At 46.6% G+C, this 25285-nt stretch overlaps 1 protein-coding gene and 1 long non-coding RNA gene across 4 annotated transcripts in view; one reads left to right on the plus strand and one right to left on the minus strand.

The window, feature by feature from the left end:
- Positions 1-619: 619 nt before the first annotated feature.
- The window catches only part of Plpp3 (phospholipid phosphatase 3), a 75918-nt gene continuing 51252 nt past the window's right edge, over positions 620-25285 (minus strand). The window contains exons 4-6 of the mRNA XM_034502326.2: positions 24880-24937; positions 14738-14914; positions 620-2462 (exon numbers count right to left, since the gene is read on the minus strand). Of these exons, the coding sequence (XP_034358217.1) occupies positions 2337-2462; positions 14738-14914; positions 24880-24937 (361 nt within the window). The 3' untranslated portion in view covers positions 620-2336. The remainder of the gene's footprint in view (positions 2463-14737; positions 14915-24879; positions 24938-25285) is intronic.
- LOC143442394 (uncharacterized) lies at positions 8580-24886 on the plus strand. 3 transcript variants are annotated; one of them, XR_013110548.1, is made up of 3 exons: positions 8580-8718; positions 8966-9147; positions 23854-24886. It is a non-coding gene; the product is annotated as an uncharacterized LOC143442394 (long non-coding RNA). The 3 variants fall into 3 exon arrangements; XR_013110547.1 differs by lacking the exon at positions 23854-24886 and adding an exon at positions 17939-18122; XR_013110549.1 differs by lacking the exon at positions 23854-24886 and adding an exon at positions 10158-10366.

Consider the following 25285-nt stretch of genomic DNA (forward strand, 5'->3'; position numbering starts at 1 on the left):
AAAATAAACTAATGCAAGGGCGTCCTGCAGCCTACTGACAGGCTCTTAGAAAAGTTGCACCATCTGCATTCCACAGCATCCTTCCTTGCTCAAGCCAAGAACTGCTTTGGGATGTAAAGAAACATCCAGGAAGAACTGTCTGGCACACAACACTCGTTTCCAGCTTCCCCTTTTTCTTCTAGGTGTGTTGGGGTGGAGTGGGGTCACACAAGTCAGGAGAGCAGGAACCTGCTGCAGTAGAGAACCCCCTTTCTTTGATATGGGCTGTGGGAAAGACTCTCCCTCAAGCTCCCCAAGCCCACCTTATCTAGAGAAGTCTCCATATCTATCTTTGGGGACCCCCACGGCGCCCACCTCCCCTATGAAAACCCTGCAGAGCACAAAAGAGCCTTTTAAGAGGCTGGAGATGAGAGTCAGCCCCCAGCCTCCTTCAGCAAACAAGCTTCAGAGATGAAAGGACAGCTTCTACATCCTGCCTCTGCCATGGCCACTAAACAATCAGGAGCTGGGGCTCCATTAAGGTAAGTCCACTCAAGAGGCCCCACTGCAGTACCCCATTCTCCTTTCTGCAGACTCCAAAAAAACATCCCTTACAACAGTTCAGGCACCAGTGCCTTGGTTAGTCGTGTTATGAGCTTTTATTTAAAAAGCACATTTAATACATGTTTAGTTTCTCAGATACACATTTTTCACTTTGTATGCCACAAAAGTGTTTGAATATTATTCTCTTTACAAAACGGAACCTTACAAAAATACTGACAATTTAATGTTTTTTATACAGTTTTTTTTCTCTAGTTGCAGTTATTTCATTGTAAAACAATGGCTACCACAGAGCTATGATATCTTTAGTTGAGATTAAAAAAAAAAAACAAAAACAAAAAACCTCAATGCTCCTTTAAGCAGCTAAAGTAAATAACACAGGTCGAGACACAGTTTATAATCATAGTGGATATAACTAAAATTGTTTCAGAAATAATATCTTACATAGTTAACTTTTAATGTTTTATACATTATTTATATAATATTTATATATAAAATCATAGCTTGCTATATGTTGAAATGAAAGGACGGAGTCTGGGAGGATGTGCATGTGGTTGATCCATATGGTTACATGTAGCCCTTTGAAAGATTTGAAAAGCACTTTTTCTTTTCCTTCTCCTTTTCCTTGGAGGTTCAGTAGAAGGGTCCTTGTGTACTGTCTAGAGTGGGACCTTGCTTGGAAGGACACTTGTGGATAGAGGATAAGGAAAACTCTCTACACAGATCTAACCCATGTGTTCTGCCCAGCAGAACCCACCACGAACTGTCCCAGGGGTCAACCCCGAGACAATAGTGCTTTACACAGCAAGATCAACTCCTGCAAAGACCCTTTGGGCTCCCTTATCTCAAAGGGTAACCTTTTGGGCATAAAACCGGCTGCTATTCTGGCTCTCCCTGATCCCAAGGAGCCAAAAAAGTTGGTTCATTTTTTTCATTCTGCCCTTTCCCTCCCTCCCTGTCTCTTTACTGAGGCTCTTTTGATCCACCAAAGGTTGGCCATGCCTATGCATCCCTGGCCCTCACATGAAATCCTGGTAGGCATCCAGCAAGGATCTCAAGGGCGATATAGCAGTAACCAAAGTCTACGGGCTTCTACACGTGCAAGTGCCTGGTGATGGACCCTGCATGGCAGTTCCGCGTCACAGTGTGGTGTGTGAGAAGACACCCTACATGTCTTCTGAACTTGTGCTATTTGTGAAGTTCCCTCTTCCACAAAGGGTCTCCTAATCTCTAAAAGTGAGAGGCTGTGGTTGTTAGCCTGGGGATGGGGAGATGACAGAGGCCTCAGGACTTGGGGGTTCAGATTCAGGATCTGATCACTGGACTGAAAAATTGTGTGCTCATTCCCAGTATTTCGAGGCACAAAAACTTCCTCGAATCAAAGTCACAGTGGAGTGGGGTGGGCAGAGGGGCTGATTCAGTGCTGGTTTGAGCCTTGGGTGCTACATAAGAGCTCCAGCTGTTCTGGCCTGGGATTTCTCAGGTCACAAAAGGTGACCACAGCCTCTGCTCAATGACCTAGTGTTTTGCTCCTGACAAGCCCGTGTTCACTAGAACATGAACACTTAGCCAGCTGCACAGCCAGCACGCAGGACTCTGGCACTGTTGTCTCCACACAGGCAAACAACCTATTTTGGAAGGCCACAAGATAAGGCTTTTTTTTTTTTCTTTAAATGTTTTCAAAATCCATCGGGCAAAAAGCTTTTCCCTACATTCTACTGTCTGATGAGATTGGAGAGCAGCAGGAACATGCCGTCAAGCAGTCTTCAGAGAAAGCGCTCTGGAGGCCGCAGCACCTACACCATGTTATGGTGATTGTTCCTGTCGATGATGTCTACAGGAGACAGAATCTCTCTCCTGATGGCAGGGGCGGGCAGTGAGAGGGTCGTCTTAGTCTTGAAGAGGTCGGACACGAAGAACACCTAGGGCACGAATCAGAGATCCAAATCAGTAAATGCCTAGTGTGGCCTAGGAAGAGGCAACAAACACAGACAAAGAGGGCCCGAGTCACAGCTTTTTAACTGGGGGATGAGGCACAGAGAGGTCAGACAGCAATCACTGTGGTCAGACAGGAAACTGAGGCAAGGATTAGCCTGGGTCGTGAAAGAGCAAACCCTACTTTTATAGACTTTTAGTCCGTGCTTTCAATCTGCAACTTAACATTTCTGATTTCTCAAGACCAATGTGTCATGGCAGATAAGTTCCTCACAAGGGACGTGCTCATAACTGCTCAGTTATTAATCCACACTACTTTCCTTTTTCTTACAAAGGAATCCAGAGCGAGACCAATGGTGAGCCAATACAAACTCTGATCAGCAGGAGCTGGAGCAAGGAAAAGAGTCACGGTGATTATATTTTCCTGAAAGCCCCATGATATCAACCATTTGAGAAGGGGGTAGGGGGGAAGTCAAGAAGCCTGGGTCTTGACACTGAGAGTCAGCAACTTACTGGGAAGAGAGGTCAGTGGACAAACCTCCTGCCCTCATTCCCAGCATTCTTCCTCCTCCCCAGCATGTGACCTTCCTGAGTCTTTCTCATAATGATTGGGAAACATTTACAAAACACCCACTTGCAAGATGGCTCAGCCGTGGTTGCTGTCTGAGAGAAGCTTCTGATGAAAGAAAGAGTCAAGAACCCGATAAGCCCCTGGAGCAAGAAGAGTTGGCTTCCCATCGGGTAGCCAAGTAAATATGCAGAATCTGCCCGAGAGATTCACCAACAGCGAGGGGTTTGTACCAAATGATCCATTGTGATTGGCAGCTGTCAGTAGTTTAATAGGAAATCCATAACTGGGTTCATACTGGGATTGAAATATATAAAGATCCTGGCTGGGGACACTGCTCAGTGGTGCCTATCTAGCAGACATGAAGCCTAATCTGCCATAGACAGACAGACAGACAGACAGACACACACACTTCTGTACCCTTCAGCTTTCTGAGCTGAAACTGTTTTTGCATTGTCTACCAAGCACTGTGACTTCCTTCTGACCACTTACTATGAAAATAGAGTTCTTAATTAGCATTTGCTGAACTAAGTCTCTAGCAGTCATGTCCTGGCTACATACAGGAGGCCTTGGACTATTTGCTGAACTAATTATCATTAGTTCATAGTGTTCATTCTACAGTAGCACATAAATCATCAGAGAGCTGTAACAATTATAAAAAGAGGCAGGTGCTGCTGCTACTTTTTAAGAGAAGACAGGGGGCTGGAGAGATGGCTCAGTGGTTAGGAGTACTAACTACTCTTCCAGAGGTCCTGAATTCAATTCCCAGCAACCGCATGGTGGCTCATAACCATCTGTAATGGAATCTGATGCCCTCGTCTGGTGTGTCTGAAGACAGCTACAATGTGTTCATATAAATAAAATAAAATCTTTTATAAGAAATTAAGAGAAGGCAGACTGGCTACAAGATAAATGTGTCAGAATCCTGTGAATCACTACCAAATCCCTTGGTCCATTTTGTACATATACTACCAAATCAACCATTTCGGTTGGTTTTGTTGGGGGGAGGGGCTATTTCTATGCTACTAGAAGAAAATGAAGTATTAGCCCCAAAATGTAACCCCTTAATAAATGGACAGCTTTAGTGTCACTGAATGAGCCAAGGAAAAAGCTAACACTTTGCTCCTTTCCATGGTACAAAGTTTGTCTTCTAGGCAGAGTCAAGTTCGGGTGTGTGTGTGTGGGTGGGTATTAAAACCCACCTGTTTACTACCTGATGGAGGCTTGAAGCTCCTCTACTGGGGTCCCCTACACATGAGGGGAGGAGACTGCAAGCGCCCCTAGTAGACATTAACCCAGGAGGCCAAAGTTCCATCTGTTCAGTGCCTGAGCTTCTCATCTCTTCCATACCTCAAGCCCTCCCCACCCCTCTCCGTATCTCATGCTGCACTAGAAGGATGTTACCACCTGGCAGGTGCAGAGACAGTAGCCAATTCTCTACCTGAAAATTAGGCTCCTTTCATCTTAGCTCTGTATTCAGGAGGAGATCTATGTCTCTGTCTGTGGCTCTCACCTTCCCTGACTTAGCTTCGCCTTGAAAGTATTCTCAAAGCCCTGACTTAAGAGACCTTTGCCCAGAGTCCTTCCTGTATTTCCACCTACCACGGGGCAAATACAGAAGAGAACAGTTCCTCTTCCCACAAATGGTCATCCCCCAGTCTCATTTGATGGTCTCATGCCCACTATGCATTAATATTTCTGTTTCCTGAATGGTCTCAAAAGGCTTGTGCCGTCTGGAATAAAGTTCGGTAAGATGTGTCTTCCCTCGGTGCTCTGGACTGGAGCATGGTTACTGGAGATGGACTAAACCACGTGTTCTCATGTTCACAAAGGTTTGCTTCCTGAGCTTACTCCAGCTCCTTACACTGCCTACAGTACTTTGTCTGTGTAGACATCAGGTACTCAATTGTCTGTGTGTTGTTGAATTGATCAAATGCGCTCTACTTTCTGGGAAACAAGCATTGTGGCTTTGGACTGCAAATGCATACACAACTGAACACTGTGAGAGGTGGGGATGGGGGCACATAGTAAAATGCCACATGCACCCAGCCAAGTGACACCATGAAAACTTGAGCCAGACCCAGCAGCGTCCTGCCTATTGTGGCACTTTGCCTTTGGCGTGGCTTGAGGCTACACAGGCAGTTTTTGGGAATCAGGAAACATGATCTTGTCAAGACTCAAACAGGGTTCAACCTTCCTGATGTTTGAACAGTGGAACCCAAAGAGAACCATTAGAAGACTCTTGGTGTGGATTGTACACTTCCTCCTGAAGATGATTCCCCACCCAGAAAGGGAAGCCAAAGGCCCAGCCTGGGAAGGCTCTGCCCAGATTCAGATCTGCGGCTGGACCACAAGAAAAACCCACTTCCAAATGACAGCCCCGCTCTACAGATCCTCTGCTGCCTCAAAGGATGAACAAGAAGTCTCAACAAGCGAAAAAATGAGACCCCCCCAGAAAGCCAGCCCCCAAATAAGAGGTCTAGATCACACCGCCCAGAACACTTGCTTTCAATTTCATTCTGATTCTTGGAACTTTATAAATTACCAATTTTGAGAGTAAAGGATGAATACAATCAATAAACACTCATTAATTCCTAGTGTGTGTTAAGTCCCAGAACATTAATAAGACAGAGTTCTTTGCTCTGCAGGAGCTCAGAGATCAATGGGGTGGCCAGGTAAATAGCCAACCATGTAATACTATGGTTAAAAAAATTAGAATATACTTTATTTACTCTATTCCCATGTGTACAAGCATGTGCATACTACAGCATACATGTTGAGGCCAATGGATAACTTATAGGAATTGGTTCTCTCCGGGCCCTAGGTATCAAAGTGAACTTGCTAGGCTAGGTGGCAGGTTCTTTTATCAGGTGAGCTCACTAGCTCCAACAATGCTCTGTTTTAAGAACCATAATAGAAGGAAGCACAGATAATATGGTGTTTAACCCAAACACGATCGGCTGAGAATGGGCCTTGAAGGCTGGCTACACGGATATATATTTGAGTTTAGCTTTGAAGACTCAGGGGGTGGTGGCCAGGTGGTGAATGGCAGAGATCACAGCCTGAAAAGACTCAGAAGTTAAAGCCAGAATGTTTTGGAACTGAAGGAAGCTCAGTAGGGCTAAGGCAGAGAGGTCGGTGAGGCTGGGAAAGAAAAGGAAAAGAAAATCTTTAGGCATACTGAAACATCTTTTGACCCCAGAAATCATTGCGTAGTGAAGTATCCCATAGGAAGAAAGGGCATCTAAGATGCTGGTATGTCATATCTAAACAGGAGGAGGAGCCAGAGCAGGTAGTGTGACTGAAGAAAGGATTGCAGTGTCTAGGAAAGGCAGTGAAGACAAGGAGGTGGATTCTGAGATGCTGAGGATGGAATTCCAGCTGACAGAGATGTGGGGTGTGGACTTAGGGAGAAGCACTGGCTTTCTTCTAGTTCTGTTTCAACTCCATAAACCTCAGCACTGGTTATCAGGGAGAAAATTGGGGTGATTCTGTTGGGCTTTCTTCAGCCTTCTAGTATCTTGGGTCCCCAATGTATTGTCTGAGGGAAGTGATTCTGACCTACTGCTAAGTTCCAGTGTTTGGCCATTCTTTGATCGGATGCAAGGGCGGAAGATGATTTACTTACACAAACACCCTGGACAATGTCACCCTTCCTCCAGCAGCAAGGCTACACACAAACAAGGAGGCTCTAGGAATCCCACTCACATGATGGGGAGATAAGAAGCTCACAGTATGAGGCCCCTTGAAATGCTTGCTCTGTACTGCCCTCTGTCCATTGCCTCCCTGTCTCCTACTTCCCAGCCAACCAGGGGTACTGGTCAAAGGCTTTACTCTTTAAAGTCAATGAACTTGTCTTTCAAATCCAAGCCCTGCCATTATTGGGGACACAGTACCTATCTCAGGGAGTTACAGGGTACAAATGTGGGATAGTGCCTGATGGCAAGGGGGAAACTAAGTGACAGCCACCATCAATGGCTGGTATATTCAGTGCCTAGGTATATAAAAATTCCTTATTTTTCTCTACGGGAAGGCAAGAAAGAACTAGGAAAAGCAGAAAGGTAGGTATAGTGATGCATGTCTTTAAACTCAACACTCAAAAGACTGAGGCAGGAGGATCATGTTTAAAGCCAGTTTCTGCAGCCTGGTCTACAGAGTGAGTTCCAGGACAGCCAGGGCTACACAGAGAAACCCTGTCTCGAAAAAAAAAAAAAAAAAAAAAAAAAAAAGCCAGTTTCTGCTATGTATGTAATAAAACAATGACTCGTGTGTGTGTGTGTATACACATATATACATATGCGAGACTCATATACACACATATGCGTATGTATACCCACCCGCGCACACACCTACACACATGTGTGTGTGTGTGAGAGACAGAGAGAGAGAGAGAGAAAGAGAGAGAGAGAGAGAGAGAGAGAGAGAGAGAGAGAGAGTGTGTGAGTGCAGGTCCAGACTCAGCTGGTTACAGAGCTGAGTAGACAGGAGGGAGCTTTCCTTAAGGTCGATACAATCTGCTTGCAAAGGCCTATAATTTCTAGAGCTATCTTGAGGAGTGAGTCAGCATACTGGTAAAAGTCTGTTTTTGATGTCTCATCATGAATCTTCACCTGCTGTGGAGATGCCGGCCGCCCCTAGAGCACACAGCCCCATCCTGCTGGGATGTTGCCCAGCACAAGATAACTAAGATCCATGCAGACCAGAAACCAGAAGTTGCTCATCAGTCCAGCTTCTGCTTCCACTGAAGTGGGCGGCTTCGCCAGCAAAGGCATTTGGCGCGGAGCACATAGTGACAGCAGACTCAACTTGCAGCGCTCAAGAATCCTTGAGGGTTTCAACTCCTGAGACTATGTGAGTGAGCCCCTTGAAGATAGCAATCACACCCATTACACACTGAGACTTTCAGAAACCCCACCAAGTCTCTGTACCAGCATGGGGCAGATAACAGAAAAGCAAGAGAATTTTAGAATCTCAGATGCAAAGGAAAACAAGAGTCGTCTGTCTGGTCAGGGGTTTTGCCAAGTGCAGTCCTTGAACCCTCCTCCCATTTCAGAATCACCTAGAAGCTTCTCAAGTGAGCAGATGTCTGTGGATCTGTGGGTGGCCTGGAAGGTGTACTTTACCCAACATTGTGACGATCTGTGGTATAGACTAAAGCTAAGAGAACAGCAGTCGACAGTGTGGGAGGGGGATGGAGGGTCTCAAACCCTTCACCTGCCATCCTTGGGGCCTATCAACTTGTATCCCGGACAGTAGTTCCTTCGTCTCCACACTGGGAACCACCACAACCTCTCCCACCAGAGCTGGCCCCATCTTCCATTTGTCCCTCATACCACATTGTTAACAACCTTCCATTTTGTTGTTACAACACAGGCTTCGATGTGTGGTCCTTTAAATGCTCTATCGTGCTTCCCTTTCTAGAATGTGAGCTACTCCAAGGCAAGGATCCTGTTGAGTCATCAGAGCCCAGAAGTTGCAGCCCTTGATAGAAGCTGGCCACTTCCCGGGTGACTGCAGACATCAGAGCTGCCCTGTCTTCTGCCTACATTTGTAGAAGTGTGCCTTGGCCTAGGGATTTCCTTTCAGGTTTCTAGTGTTCCACACAGAACTGAGTAGAGAACCTTCTTTGGAGAAGAAAGCCCCAGGAACTGATGCACCCTCATGGCCTAGTAACAGTAAGTACTGTATAATGAAAGACAAAGCATCTTTGGCATCCTAGTCTTTTGACTCCAGAGGAGTTACTTAATTGTAGTCGTTGCTTTTTGACCAATGAAAGGCTTTCGGTGGCTGCTGGCACTGGGAATTTGCCAGTGTCTGTCTTGAGTGTTAGCCTGATGCATATGAGAGGGATCATGATGGGCTAGGAACTTGCTGCTGTGTGACACTTAGCAGGCAATTACAACCTTGTTTCTCTTGCTGCAGTCCAGAACTGAATGATGTTTCCTAATCACCTACTTGCCTCGTATTTGTACTGGTACTTAAAACAGCAGCAGCAGCAGCAGCAGCAGCAGCAGCAGCAGCAGCAAAACAGGACTGAAGAGATGACTCAGCAGTTAAGAGGACTTGCTGTTTTTCTGGTGACCCAGGTTCAGTGCTAAGCACCTGTAAGTATCCTCCAGTTCCAGGGGATCTGACACTTTCTCCTGTCCTCTCAGGGCACCAGGCTCCCATGCAGTACACAACACACATGCAGGCAAAATACTCATACACATAAAATAAAACCTAAAAGTTAAGGAAATTGAGAGAGAGAGAGAGAGAGAGAGAAAGGGAGAGTGGGAAGGAGGGAGGGAGGGAGAGAGAGAGAGAGAGAGAGAGAGAGAGAGAGAGAGAGAGAGAGAGAGAGAGAGAGAACCTGCTGTTCTTGTAAAAGAGCAGAGTTTGGTTCGTGGCCCTCACACCTGTGCCCATCCACTGGACTTGCTCATGTCCAAGTTGGCTCCCACTACACCACTGTCAAGCCGTTAGTAAGTTACAAGGGCAGCTAGTGGGTCACCACCAGCATTTTAAAAGATAAAACAGAAAATTTTAGACAAGCCCTGCCAGCATGCCAACTAGCAAGCAGCAAGATACAAGTGCTTCCTCTGGGTTTCAACTTCATCTCCTCCCTCTCAGCAAAGGAACAGAAACAGGAGATTCTTAATGTACTTTGCAAATGATGGGGTGCTGTAAAGACACTGTTACCATCTCCTGACCTATGAGTTGGCTTCCATCCCTTGCCACATTCACATCCCCGCCTACCTGACAGTGGGGAACTAGGTAGCAAGGTCAGCTCTGGGCATCACTGTCAGCAAGAAGACGAGACATCAGCTCAGGGGATGTGGGTGTCGTTTCTGCCATTCCTCTGGACTCAGGCAACACTGGACTACATCCAGAGGGGACAGGTAGGAATCTCCTCCAAGAGGAGGAAGAAGTCTTACACATTCCAGGGATAGAATGCATGCTTGGTACTGCTGTTTTAGCCCCTGAAACAACACAGGGACCTGGAATTGGTTCTGATTCAGTGTGGAGTCGGGTGTATGCTGGCTGGGCTCTCCTCACTGAGCTTCCTCTCACAAGGCTGTCACGGCCTAGCTCTTCCTCATGTGAGCATTCTTGCCCCCTCTCTCTTCCCAAGGTCACTGCTCTGGGGCAGAGACAAAGAATGCCCTCGCCCTTCCCTGCATCCTGGAGGAAGATAGCAGGCACAAAAGAGCAACTGCTAGGGGGGCCACACCCCCAGGAAGAGAAAACCAGGAAAGACTGCTGTGTGTTTATAAAACTTGGGAGCAGCTGCTTCCTCTGCTGAACCCATAGCCATGGGGGCCTGGCCCTCCTCTGACCCCTCCCAAGGCCCCCCTAATTTACCATCTGTTAGAGGGTCAGTTAGGAGGTGACCAGATATGCAAGTTGTCACCAGACAGGAAACAAACCAATGTCCGCCCCTCTGTCCTACTGCCCAGTTGAATCCAGGTATAGGTTTGAAGCTGTGGTAGAGGGAGCTGCAGAGCTGTGCAGGTAGGAAGAGCAAGGGTTTGCGCAGAGAGGCATTTGGCTCTGTCTGTCCTGTGCAACTGGAAGTCTAGTCTCTGCAAATGAAAGATAACTCGCATGTGTGTTTGTCTGGGAACGTCTCCTCTTCTGTGCTCTGGGTGTGTCTGGGCTGTGGTCTTCTGCTATGTTCCTTTGCCCCCATCCTGCAAAGGTGTGCCTTGGTGTGCTGTCCGGCCAGACTGAGTTCTAGCAGCTGTGCTGAGTTCAAGGCACTGTGCAGACCGAGTTCCACCAGATTCCAGAGTCGTTCCTTTCAGGAAAGCATTTAGTTTGTGAGCAAACTAAACCCACTCTCCCTGGGCACGCCACTTTTGTCTAGACAAATGTGCTTGCAGTGACAAAGCCTCAGACTTGGATGAAAGTACTAGCTGTTGGCCTGCTGTCCAAGGCTATGCAGGAGCTTATTCATGATTAGGGTAACATATGCTGAACCACAGGGGGTCTTAAAGATGATCCCCAAATTTAGGACATGTTTGGGGAGATTGCTCCACCTGAAAGAACAGGCCCAGCTTAGGTACACAGACACTGTCCTGCAGAAAAACCTCTGTGCAAAAAGATGGACAGGCTACAAGGCTTCCAAGCTTAACTGGCATATGAAGGGCCTAGGCTCAGAGGAGAAATCCCACCCAAGGCCACAGCCAATTCATCCTTCGTGATTGCCCCAAAGGCGATCAGCCACCGATGAATGACACCAGGCACCCAGAATAACCACAAGATTAAGCTATGGTATTAAGGCATTGCCAGTCTAGTTGAGCAGACATACACATGAGCAGCTAACGAGCAGGAGAGGCCAAAGCCGTGGCAAAGCAAAGCACTGGGATCTGGGAGAACATTAAAAGAAAGCTGGGCAGTTCTACCTTCAGGGACAGGGGGAGGTGTGGCGAGATAAACACTGGTCCTTCAAATGTATCCAGAAGCCACTCTCCAGACCTGTAGATAATTCCTAGATACTACCTCACACCTGAGATTCAGGTATGGCCATGGGAATGGACACATGGCACCGGGTCATAAATGTAAACAAAAGCCCAAGGAGGAGCAGGCAGGGGAAAGGCCATACACTAAAGGACACAGGTAGCTATAAAAGGCAAGAAAACTCTCCCTTTGGCCTCTTCATGGAACATAGCCTTTTCTACACCCTGATTATAGCCCAGAGAGACTCAATTTTGATTCCTGACTCCTGGAACTTAAAGCAAACATCTGTACTGTAGATTAGGCTTGCTCCTTACATCAGCCACGGGAGACTCATACAAGAAGTTTCACCAGAGATGAACTGGACCGTGCTCTATCAAAAGGAGAAGGAAGCTATCTAGGGCAAGGAGTCAGTGTTATAAAATAAGAAGCTTGGCATGCCTGTGGGTGAGAGGAAGGGTATGCTGGCGGTCTTAAGAGTTTTGGCTTTGTGTCAGACTGTTAAGAGTCAGTTTTGACTTCTCTACTTTTTCTGTGTGCCTTAATCCTTGACTCCTGTGTTCCCATCTTCAGTGAAAACAGTTGCCACAAACAGTGAACACTCTACGGGTCTTAATGAACCTACCCCTCCACTTGGGCAACCAGAGGCCACTGAGGCTTGGCAGGAGAGAGGTTTTCTGGCAGAGGGGGAAATGGATTATGAGCATCTTGATACCCTGTGGCAAAAGTGTTATGTGCTGCATCTGTCTGGAACTTTCTAACCCAGGAAGATGTCACTGCATGTTAAGAATCTTGACTACACAGTGGCACCCACCTTTAATCTCAGCACTCAGAAGACAGGAGCAGATAGATCTCCATGAGTTTGAGGCAAGCCTGGTCTACATAATGAGTTCTAGGTCAGCCATGGTTACATAGTGGAGTCCTGTCTTAAAACTATAATAATATTAAAGAAATAAATATCACAAATATACCTCATTCAGAAGTGAGAAGAACACTTGTTTTCCTCAGGACTCGCTGATCTTAAAGGACACCTCTATCATATGACACAAGCAGAGCAGAGGTCAGACAGCTCAGAACACTAAGGCTCCACTGCACATGAGAACTGATGGAGCTGAAACCTACAAGGCAAACAAATGCCCTCCATCCTTTCAGGCAACCTGGAGCCTAGCCACTCGGTGTCCTCACCAGATACCTCCTTGAAGACCAGCATCTCTGGCCCAGTGTAGTAGCTGGAACTTCGTGTCTGTCTCTCCTTGTAATCAAAACCAAGACGACACAATCAGGCATCTCTCAGTGGGAAAGAACACGCTGGCTTCCTTTCTCCCTGTAGAGCACTCCCAAACTCTCACACTGAGCAACCAGCCATAGCTTCCAGAGACTTCTCTGCCTGAGGCCTGTCAGACGGTTTAAGCAAAACAAATCCCTTAGTGCTGTGCTTCCAAGCTGGTGGGACCAGAAGGTCCTGGATGTGTACCAGGTGGAGTTCGGTATCTAAGGAAAAACTAAGGAGACTGAGTCCCTGTCACTCCATGTTGACAGGTAAAAGGGCAAAAGACAGGGTAAGATTTCTGTCACCTCTTCCCAAACTGTCTCCTTGGTGAAAAGAAAATTCCAGACTCAAAAGGCTAACCGGATCAGCCCAAGGCTTGGGAAGGCCCCTTACAAAACATTTAAATGACACTCTTTAAACAGCTGTCTACACAATTTCTGCCTGAGGTAGATCTGGCTGGCCTGGTGTCTGCTGCCCTTCCCCCAGTGCTAAGCACAGAGGGTATTGGCTGTGAGTCAATCTCAGAGCAGCTCTTTGGCCTTGGGTGACCGAAGTCATCTCTCCAAGCCTGGGTTGCCTCATCTCTGCAGTGGCGCCCGTGTGCCTAAAAGAAGTCACAGGGCAAAGTATCCAGGGAGGTGCCAGCAAACAGTAGGTGCTTTACAGACTCGGGGTTCAACTTCTTAGCCCACTGTGCCAGAGCCAAACAGGATAAAGGCAAACTCTCATTTCCTCCTGGAAAATAAGCTTTGATTCTCCCGAATTCTGTCTAATTGCTCCAGAGCTCCAGAGCTGTAGTATGAAAGAAAGGAAGGCTAGGAATGAGCCCCACACCTTTTAATTTTTTAAATTGGGGGAAAGGGAGACTTCAATTAGGGCAGTGGAGCTCTCTCACAAGAAGATGCCCAGAAGCCAGGCCCCATGGGCTGACCTCCTGCTGAGAGCAAAGCCCAGGAGGGTAGAGACAGCAAAGAGTTACCCTTCCTGCAAATACCCATCCCCCACTGTCATCATGTATTAAAGGGCCAGCCACCAGGGGACAAGCTGGAGGGTGACAGCTGTTCTGGGTAACAATCGGCTCCCCTAATTTGCTTTCTCTTCTGGAGACACACACACACACACACACACACACACACACACAGAGAGAGAGAGAGAGAGAGAGAGAGAGAGACAGAGACAGAGACAGAGAGACACAGAGAGAGAGACAGAGAGAGAGAGACAGAGAGAGAGAGAGAGAGAGAGAGAGAGAGAGAGAGAGAGAGAGAGAGAGAGAACACAAGTACTGAAGATAGTCATCAAAACACTGGTCCCAGCCCGGCCTACTAGCTAGCAGGTAGGTCAGGTCCTTTCACCAGTGGCTACTTTGAGCACTCTTAGATTGTCTCTGTGTTGCCAATCATACTGTGTCTGACCTTCGATGATCTGCTGAAAAAAGCAATCTCTGTTTTGGGGTAACAAACGTGTGCCCATCCTAAGTTCAGTCTCTAAGGAGTTTTGATGATATGCAAGGTCCTGAGCTAGGGGAGGGCCCCTCCTTCAGCAAACTTCTGGTTCTCCAGCTGACACAGACCAAGGTTACTGGAGATCACAGAAGAGTGTAGAGATTTCCCAAGAAGTGGAGAACAACCACCGACTAACTAGTGTCTCACCAAACCAGGCTGTGTCAGGGGACTGTCATTCTGTAGGCACTCACATGTGTGCTTGTGCAACTTTCAGTCTGCTGTGGTCACATACAGAATAAGTGGACAATGTCTAAGCTGTCTTCTGATTATTCCACAAGCCCAAACTTGTGCTCTCGAAGAAGAGGATCCACAGAACCTATCAAGTGATTCCCATCTACTGATGGGGTCCTGGAGCCTGAGGCTCTTGGGGCACTAAGAAGAGACCACTAGGAATGAAGATTCAATTGCTTTAGTCACTGGGCTGGAAACATTTAACAAGCATCACAAGCTCTGTGTGAGTGCCAAGGACAAAGGGCTACTTACTATGCAGCAGGCCACCAGAGCTCCTTGGGCAAATCCTGCCAGGACATCGCTAGGATGATGTTTGTAGTCAGATACACGTGACAATCCCGTGTAGAAGGCCATCATGAGCAAAGTGAACTGCAGGAGAGGGCGGAGCAGCCGGGCCCCGCGCCAGGTGAAGCGGGCCTGCAGGTAAAGCTGAAGGAAAGAGATAGAAGACATGCTAAATGACTTCTCATCCACAGGAACTAGAACGCTAGGCTAGTGTGCTCTACATCTCTGCCAAATAGAACTGTCTAGACGTGGTGTATATACTGTGTACAGAGCACTTAACTGGCATATGACGCCCCACAGGGAAACGCTGATCTTTCGTTTTCATAGCATAACGTTTTGATTTTCTTTCAAGAGATAGGCTAAGGAAAGCTGAGTAAGATAGTACCTACCATGAATTTTTTTTTTTTTTTTTTTTTTTTTTTTTTTTTTTTTTTTTTTTACATACTGCTAGGCACACAGTAGGCATTTAGTAAATGTGACCTTCCTCTTCTGGATCTATACTACTTAAAAAACAGTAACCAAGGTTGGCAAAGGCTTTGTTGCGGGACTGATCACCATGTAATTTACACATGTGTGAGCTTTCTCAGGGATTACAGCTACCTGGTCCCTAAGGACCAACAATTCACTGCAACAGCAAGGACATACCAAGGAGACTTTGGGTACGCTGCTCTGACACTTTCAACAAGGGGATGTTTCTGCTTTGAAAGAAAGCAACTCTATCCAAGAGAAGTTTCCAAGTCACCAGTAGGAACCTGGATTTTGAATTATCAAAAAGAGGAAATGTAAACCAGCCAGCCGATGCCAGAGAACTTTCAAGGGAAGGTTGACAGATATTGCACTGGGTAGGGAAGAAGAGTAATCCTGAAGAAAAATGGAAGAAAAAGACAAGGGAAAAAAAAAAAAATCCAAGTCACACACCACCTCTGGCCCAAGGAAAACTGAAATGACGTCAACTGGGTATTGTCCCCTCTGGAGTTATCTTGCTAGAGTTTCCGCTTTAACCTCTGGGCACAACCTACTTCCCAGGTTCCTGTGGGAACTTGGGAAATGAGGGGGAAGAATCAAGAGGAACAAGGGGGAACTTCCTACTACAAATCAAAGCAGGGGAGAGGCCAGGACAAGGAAGAGCAGAAGGAGGGGCTGCTAGGCACAAGGCAGACCTGAGGTAGGGGCAAAGGCCAGACCTCCCTTCCAGAGACAATGAGACACTTTCCTTTTGGTGGTCAGGAAGGAGCACGCCAAGAGCCAGGGAGCCGAGCTGAGGGGATAGAGAATGGACTATCCCAGAGCACTTGGGCTGTGCAGGAGCTATGTATGTCTAGGACAAAACCCTCAACTACACAAAAAATACAAAGCCACCCACAGAAAACAGCAGGTGGCTCTACCATTATTTTAACCCAATGAGTGTACTAGGATAACATCTAAAAGTGCTGAAAGAAAAACTAGTAAGAGGGTACACTGTTGTTGGCTGCTAATTCTTCTTCTTCTTTTTTTTAATCAAAATAGCTTTCTCATCTATCAACAATAACCAGTTAAAAATCTAAAAGCAAAAACCAAACAACAACAACAAAAAAATCCCACACACCACCTTCCCAAAGGCGAAGACAATTAATACAAATGAATGTAACCAAAACTTCCTCACGAAATAAGGGGCATAAAGGATACTTGGAATAGAGAGCTAGACTCTTATAAATTCTTATAAAAACTAGAAATCTCATTCTCAAGGGAAAAAAAAAAAATCCCAAAGAACAGAGCCATGGATTGGCAGATGCTATGGCAGGTGCTAATGACAAAGAAATGGGAATTTGTCTCCACTCCATATACAGTTATGAGTGCAGAAAGTGTACTGATGTGTTGAATAGACACAGTTAAAGAACGGAGAGGGTGGCTAGAGTCATTGCCAAAGGCAAAGGATGCTGGACTTGAACAAGATAGAAGATCTATTAATGGAAGTTAGGGGAGACTGGTGAGGGCTCTGACTGGGTATACAGAGAAATATAGTGGACAGGGCCTTGGGGGTCAGGCCAGAGAACCCGCCTTTTGTTAGGCAGACCACTTTCTCTTGAGTTGTATTCCATGCAATACTAAGGGTCTCACAAGACTGGAAATGCACTATACCAAGTCTTTACTATAAAATTATGAAAGGCTTTGAGTCCTTTAGGGGAAAGACCCACTTATCCTGAAAAACTTATTTTAGAGAATATCTACCTATTGAAGAAAAAAAAGCATTTGAAATTATGAAAATTGGTTTTAAGTTAAGCACTCAGTTTGATGAAAAAATAATCTAGATGCTTTGTAAGGAACACGCACGGGATTAGGTTACCATAGGCAGTAAACGTCTAGTGACTCTAAAAGCCTTTGGCCATGAGCGACTTCCTGTTTATGCTGCAATACTTTGATATGATGAACCAAAAAATCCTGCCCTTAGCCCAGCATGGTATCTATAATCCAAGCAGACAGTCCAGACAAGCGGATTATGAGTTTGAAACCCTCTCTCTTTCTCTTTCTCTCTCTCTCTCTCTCTCTCTCTCTCTCTCTCTCTCTCTCTCTCTCTCTCTCTCTCTCTCTCACACACACACACACACTATGGGGGTAGGAATGGTCTCTCAGCAAACCAAAACAAGTTCAAGGAAGAAGAGACATTCTGGGTGTCCACTCAGGTTCACCTTCTTCAGTTACTTTTGGTGATGGACAGAAGAGGGGGTGGATAACAACAGAAAGAGCACAGACTTTAATCAGTAAGCCCCCGGGAGCCTGTTTCCTCTCAGGTGAAGGAGAGTAATAACCAGTGTCTGAGAGGCTCCAGTATAGGTTGGTGGGCTACACAGAGAGCGTAGAGTAGCGCAGAGTACCACTGAGTAAGTACAGGCTTTTATTCTTATAAGTAAAAAAGAATAAAGATTTTATTCTTTAACCACTTTTCTTTAAGTAGCTCTAAGATATTTCAGTTTCCTTCACTGAAAAAAAAAAAATCTACAGACCTTGGAAAGCACTTGTGCAGAATCCCACCCTTCCCTTGCTTGCTGCCCGCCCACTTAGGTCACAGGCCTTGGAAGCCAGGGTGGGGCAGAGGAAGGGTGGGCTTCCCAACCGGACAAGGTTACATCTCCCCTGCCACTGACTCAGATGCTTCAGGCTGGGACTCCAGAAAAGAAAAATCTCATACAGGAGCGGAACTCAGGGAGGAGACAGGCATCAGAATAGCTCCAGGAAGAGAGGAAGGGAGTGCTTGTCAATGAGACCGGAGCATTGGCCATGGGAAAAGAATTCCTCGCACAGACTGGGAATGACAGCCAGCAGATGCAACAGCCAGCACTGCCTTCACATCCATCAGGAATTGGAACACTGTGGCGCAATGGACTCTTGGTCACGAATGACCCTGATGTCCATGATGAAGACACCCCTTTGCCTTGACATATGGGTTATTCAATGACTGTGACAATCTTTCCAAAACCAATAAATTACTAAAGAAAGACCTTGTGCAGTGACCTTCCACCCAGGGGCTGCTTTTGATCTGAAGTTTGTTGGGCAATGGCAGTAGGCTTTGTGGCACACCTACCGGCTCTACCACTAAATGGATGAGATTTTCCTGGTGCCTAGCCCAGTTCACAAGAGCCAACCCAGGACTGTGTTTCTGGTCTCCAGAGATTTTCTATCCTGGAGTTTAAGGGCAGTAAGTAATTCTGGAGGCTCCAGTCACTTCCAGTTCATGGTACAGGTCCAAGCGGCCCAAGAAGAGAACAGTAAACCTTGCTGGCCTAGTGCTGCTAAGCATGCCTATGATCCCGAAGCAAAAGGGACTTTCTCAGTATCAGGGAGAGCCTAAGGAGCTTCAGCAAGGACCTCCTCCTCCTCTTCCTCCTCCTCCTCCTCCTCCTCCTCCACCACCACCACCACAGCAGCTGCTTAGCAAAGGAATGAGAAGCTGAACAAAACCAGTTAGTTACCCCGACCACACCCAACCTGCTCCTGACATCTGGTTCCGCCTGTGTTTGTTTCTCTTTGTGAAAGATTCTGAGCTGAAGAATTTGGCTCAGAACTCAGGGGCTAAGCATTACTGGGACACTGTGATGGACACTGAGCAAGAGCTCTGCAGTGAGAACGAACTTCCACATGTCATCCTGCTTTGCTGAAGCCCCACTTCTTGTGTCTAGCCTGAGAGGTGGTCAGTTTTAAAAATGCTGCCAAGCATGCATTTGTGTTCAAAGACTGAAATGACACATTATCAATGAAATCTGTTCTGGTACTAAAAGTAACGGATATAATGAAATCCCCGTGTCCTAACAATTTTTCTTGCTGGTGTTAAGATTGTGCTAAGACAGAGCTGCTGGTTGTGGGTGTGAGAAAGGATTACAATAAGAGGTTTGTGTCTGCCTCCCCTCCCCAGGGCAAGGCACAAGGAACCTTGGCACCTATATCACCCTCCATAAATGGAGCTCTCTCCCTGGTCCTAGAGTTGAAATTCCCACAAGACCTCCTAATACTGAGTTCCAGCCTGGTGTTGTCTGCCCCGGTGTGAGCCTGCAGGGGGTGAGCCCTGCTTTCAGTCTCTCTAATTCTTGCTAAGTCATTTGTGTTTCATGCTGTGATTTGCATACTGGAGAAACAGGTTGGTACAGTCCTCTCCCTTCCTTTCCATTGCTCTTGGGACAGGTGACTTAAGAGAGAAAAGGCAGCTTGTGCTCCTCAGGTCCCTTACTATCCTTTCTGGGAGGCAGGATAGGTCAGCCACACCCAGAGTGAGGAACTTTCTTGCTCTCCAGTCTCCTTCTTGGCTCCCCTCTGGCCCTGGCTCCTGTGCTTGGCAGAAGGCCACATGATGTAAACGAGAGTTTCCCTCTGTAGAGTTATTATTTAACTGCTTGGAAGACAAAAGAATTCTTTTTACCTGACACTTTCTTCCTTTCCAGGAAATCAATCTCATTTTCCATCGTTATCAAGGGGAAGGAAAGGAAATGGCTATTCTGCCAAGCACTGAGTTAGACAGTGAACTAGATACTTAATTACCTGCAACCGCCACAGTCATCCGGGCAGGTGGACGCCAGGGTGCTATGGCGCAGATGAAGACACCAAGGTAGGAGAGGCCATGTTGCTCAAGGCAACAGGGGGCTCTGAATTACACAGGAAAAAAAAAAAAAAGCCTTTCTGAATCTGTGATTTAGCCCAAGGGCTGCTGCTGTCTGTAGAAAATTACTGCTTTACCTCAAGTCTTGGTTTTCTTAAACTTATCTCTTCAGTCTTTGGAGAGAAAAAAAAAAATCCCAAGGAGTGATACAGTTGTCATCTGGGACAAGCTCCAGGAGCTCCAGGCTCCTCTACCGCACCTGTCTCACGTGCAGATATATCTCAAAGGCAGATAAATCACCTGTATAAGTGAGTGAAAGGCACAGGCCCGGGAGTCTCTGCGTTCACTTCATCTGTAGAGCCAATGGTCCTTTCCTCTGTGCTCCATCCACCCCCAGCCTGAATCAGGGAGCTTCACAGACCCTGTCACAAAACTATATGGTTTTATGGTTTTTCTCCACAAAATTACGAGCATTTTTGGTGTTTCCAGGTGCTCGCATGGGTCCTGGCTCACAACAAGTGCTCACAAATGGGTGGATGAACGGACAGATGGAATGAAGAGGAAAGGAAAAACATCTGGTACAGTGGTTTGTCATCCACCCCCCCCACCCCCCCCAACAGCAATCATGTTCCAATGAGAGGTTGGAGCATGTTCTCCCAGGATCTGTGGGAATGCCTCATGGGCACCCCAGACCCTATGCTCTGGGATTCCAGACACTGAACAAAACCTCAATGACTAACAGCCACAGCCTGGAGAATGTAGCCATCAGAGGTCAGCCACTTCCCTGTTTCCTTGGTACCCAACAGATCCTATGACATATAAACAGTTCTCCCGGGGCACTACAGAAAAAGCCAATGGGTAAAGGGATCAGCAAAGAGATTGAAGCCTTGCCCCTAGACCATATGGGCTCATGATAATCTAACAAGTCCATAAGCAGGATGGAGTAGAAAAGATTATCAAACTGTGACTGTCAAATGACTGAGGGTCATCCAACACTCGTTCATTCATCAACCATTCACTGAACACTTGTTAAGGACGTGAAGGGACACAGGAAGGGCTAGGAATGGTGGATGAGGCTGTTTTAAGCAGGGTAGTCAGGGGAGGCTTCTCTGAGGAAACCTGAAAAGGTAAAAGTCAAGGTGCTGCCTTGCAGGGAGGAACCTGCATGTAAACCCGCTGCAGCCTATATATGCACCACAAAAGGGAGAGGTGGGACTCGTGATCCCAGAGGTTAGTGGTCAGCTGTCACATCCCTGCTGCAATACTGTACTGGACACCTGATACTCTGGAGGTAGGAGGCACAGTGTGTGCTTTTATGTAATGTGGGTTTCTCTGGTTCCTCCTGTTTTCACAGGATCAACCCCACCACGATTCCAAACAGCCATAATAAACCACTCATGTCCCCAAGCCCTTGTGTCCATGGGGGCATGCTATCATCTCTGTCTTCCTGGCCCTCTGTTTGAACCGTGTGACCAAGCCTTACAGAGTTCCATCTGCCCGCTCCTATCATGGCACTTGGTTCCAGACAGGTACTCACTAAATACTTGCCAAATGCTTGAATGGGTGAGGCCCAGGTCTGATGCACCTCAGGAGCCCTAGAGAGTATCAAAGAATCTAGTACCACAGTGGAGATACCAAGCGAGCTACAAAAATTGGTGTCTGCTCTGGTGTTACTGTCTTATCCAGATAACCACACTGTCCTTATACCCCGATGATGGAGGAGGGCAAAGGTTAATCTAGATGTGGTCCCTTGGGACACACAAGGCCCAGAGGTAGGACGTATAGCGTATGCTTGTAGGTGCTGTTGCTTTGTTTTTATTAGCATCTGGATCAATCTCTAACAACCCTTAACCTTGTTCTTAAGCTTCTATGCCCAGAGATAATTTAGGGTTTGGGCCATGGTTTTTTCTAAGCCATCCATTTTGCAAATCCAAACCCAATTTGGAGTGCCCTTCAAAGCTATGGAAGCTGCTGTGGATGCCTGGAGCTGACAGGCCCACAGCGGGAATGCCTAGTGTGTCTAGTCAGCCCCTGTCTTTGAACATCATGATTACATGGACAGAAGTTTGGCCCCCATGTCTTCCCTTCCACTTTTTCAGCACATGGAGGACTTTAAACTTTTTAAAAATAGAAACCTGGAGACCCGGTGGTGAACAGCACTGATGCCCACTCTTGCTTTCCTTTCATTTGTTAGATAGAGAAAGTGGGGCCAGATCAGAATAGTGGCAACCGGTCTATAAGATACATGCGACAGTCTCCATTTTACAGATGAACACACTGAGGCAAGTATCTCACTCATAGTTCACAACTAGTGATGGGCACAGCCGGAGCAGAGTCCACATCTTTCTGATTCTAGGGGCAAATGCAGGCAGTGCTGAGCTCAGCTGGTTCACAAATGATTCTCCCCAATGCTTCAGGAAAGCCACGGATTACAGGCTCTTAGAAAAGTTCAGGGTATATGGGGGAAGGGCAGGATCTAGGCCCAACTCTGGCACTTCCTGAAGTCCAACATAAGCTGGGGGAGGGCTGAAGGGCTTGCCTGACTGATCACAGGATTTCTATCCTCCTTCAGGTACTGAGCTTCAAACTTCCTTGAGAAAGTTTTGCACATGGGACCCTGGAAAGACTGGCATTTCTGTGAAATACCACACAAACCCTAGTTCTGTAGAAGAACACAGCTCTCACTTTCAGCCTTCTGCTTCTGAGCTTGCTTTAAGGCAGACAGCTTTGTGTGTACAGGTGTCTGTGTCCATGTGTGTGTTTCTGCATGCATGTTGTCTTCAAGGAATGAACATTGAATGTGTGCATTCTTGCATGTGTTCCTAAGATCCTGTGGTATATATGTAATCAGGTGGGGTGCGCACGCGTGCGCCCATGTGTTCGGGAGTGCCTTCATGCACACATATGAAAGTATACCAGGAGACAAGGGCCATCCATCCATCCATCCATCCATCCCTCCCTCCCTCCCTCACTCTTTCTCTGTCTCCTTTTGTCTCATTTTCAGCTTCCCTCCCCACCTCCCTTCTTCCAGCAGAAATGAAGGCACAAATTTTCCCCTCCCTCAGAGAGATACAAACAGGTCTTCAATGACAACAAATTCCTCACTCAGTCATCCTCTGTACAGACTCCCTTCTGTGACCACAGCTACTGAAGGACCAAGGAGTGGAGTGAGCACATTAAAGCAGACAGGAAGGGTTGCTGTCTTCCCCTTCAGGTGGGATTGAAATTAGGTCCAATGCTCGCCTGCCATATGCTGCTTTCTGAAAAGGCTCGTTTTCAGTTTTTTGTAGCTAACATAATGAGAAGGGGCCACGGTGCCCACTGGGGATGGCCATCCTTCAAGTGCCTTCTCTGTTTTACTGGCTGTACAATGTCCTTATTAACTTCTCAGATTCAAGCCTGTTTCACAAACAAGATAATCAAAGCCAAGCCCCTAAGCTACAAAGAGAAGAAAATGTTTTGTTGTGGCCTATAGACATGGTGCCTGGCACACTGCAGGACCCCCAAACCCATACCCCAAACATGTCAGCACACACCTTCTGGGTCACTGCAAAGGACACTGTATCCAGTACTGGCTTCAAAAGAATTCAGTATTTTTCTCTTGGAATAAAATGAAGGGACATCAAGAAGCAAATGAACACATACAATTCTCCTAAGCACTTTTACAAAATACTGAAATTACATTTGTGAAATTGCTTCCAGCCCTGGTAAAATACACACATGGAACAGAAACCCTAAATATCTGCTAAATTATCCTTTTTAAGAGCAAAACAAAAACAAGCAAAAGAAGAGTGGAGGGGTGCACTGTGCATGAGCGAGTGAGATCCAGGTTGGATGATTTTATAGGCTGGGGCCCACCCTGTAGTACTGCATCCTGGGTAATGGGAAGTCAAAGGCCTCTGAACTTGGAAGGGAGAGGGGGAAAGAAAAGCAAAACAAAACAAACTCTGTTGTTTTTTCCAATTCCTAATTATGTTTCTTAAGTAAGTTGAAATCAAAATGTTCTTTTTCCAAACAGCTTACACTCTTTGGGACTACATCAGACCTCTCTGCACCTTCACGCTCTGAACTCTACTGGAACAGCTGAAGGCAGGAAGTGCTTTTGCTCCTGATCGAATTCATAGAGTGAGGAAAGGCAGGGAAGGCCCTGCTTAACTGACAAAGGGAAGCAGAACCGCCCGTTCGTTGTCTCCCATTAACTAGAGCCATGGAGGCTGCCCACCTGCACCATCAGGGCAAGTCCAAGGAAGCCAGCTGCCTGGGAAGAGCATTGTGTGAACCCAAATCACATCTCTACCCCCAAGGCAAATGAACTCAGGCACACTTCTTACTGTCTTTGGATCCAGGAAATAGGAATATGCATTTCGAACTTCACACATGTCCTCCTGGACACAGATGCGTTTTGTAAAAGCCAAATTGCCCTCAGCAAGCGAGATAAGGAAGGCCAGTGGGATGGGTCACAGGGTAATGGGAGCAACCCTGATGAGCTGAGTCCAGCCCCTGAAAGCTGGGTAAGGGTGAAAGAGGACTGATTCTGTCCCCTGTGGGCATGCCACAATGTGCCGGACACTGTATGGTCACAAACCATACGGTGACCAATGGGAGGGATCATTGGGATCAGAACCCTTGAATCTAAATGGCACCACTGGTGCTTTTGTAAATTTGACAGTTCACCTGGATTCTCCGGGTCTAATAACCTTCTCCCACTACAGTGTGCTATCTGTAACAAAGGTGTCCGTGGCCTTCCAGAGAGCAGTGCTCGCACCGTAAACACTACGCAAGTACCTTGTAGCACTCTGTAGTTTCAACATGGACACACAGTCCCTACTTCACAGCAGGGTAAATAGTATTTTTAATCTGAAAAATAGGAAAAGCTGAGAAAGTAATGGGACTTCTGTTAAGGCAGCACTGAGTTCTGATGAAACTTAATGTTCTCGGCTTTTTTTTTTTTTTTTTTTTGGATTTCACATGAACTATGTCCTCAGAGATGGTAAGGGGATAAACCGGGGTTGAGCTTTGCTCCTGTTGGAGGATAGAAACTTACCACCAGATACAGCATAGTGAACATGGAGAAGGAGGCGTGGCCAGAGAAGAAGGACTTCCTGCAAGAATAAGAGAAGGCTATGAAAAGACTGTATTCACAGGGATTCACATCCCCAGTGTTCAATTGTGTTTGCTTATCTGTCTTCCCATCCTAGACTCTGACCTTGACAGCAGACACTGACAGTCGTTCATTTTTGCTTTAGATACATGCCTGGAACGTAGCAGGCACACATAAATAAACAAGAGAATGAATGAATAGGTTTACCACCACTGTATCATAGTGATTTATTTATACATCGTCTCAATTATTTGGCTGTGAGTTCTTCAAGAGTAGGTACTATGCCTTCTCCCTCATCTATACCAGAGCCCAGCACCTGGGGTATTCAGTAGACGATCTCCAAACTGCA

This window comes from Arvicanthis niloticus, chromosome 5 (assembly GCF_011762505.2).
Source record: "Arvicanthis niloticus isolate mArvNil1 chromosome 5, mArvNil1.pat.X, whole genome shotgun sequence".
Lineage (NCBI taxonomy): Eukaryota > Metazoa > Chordata > Mammalia > Rodentia > Muridae > Arvicanthis > Arvicanthis niloticus.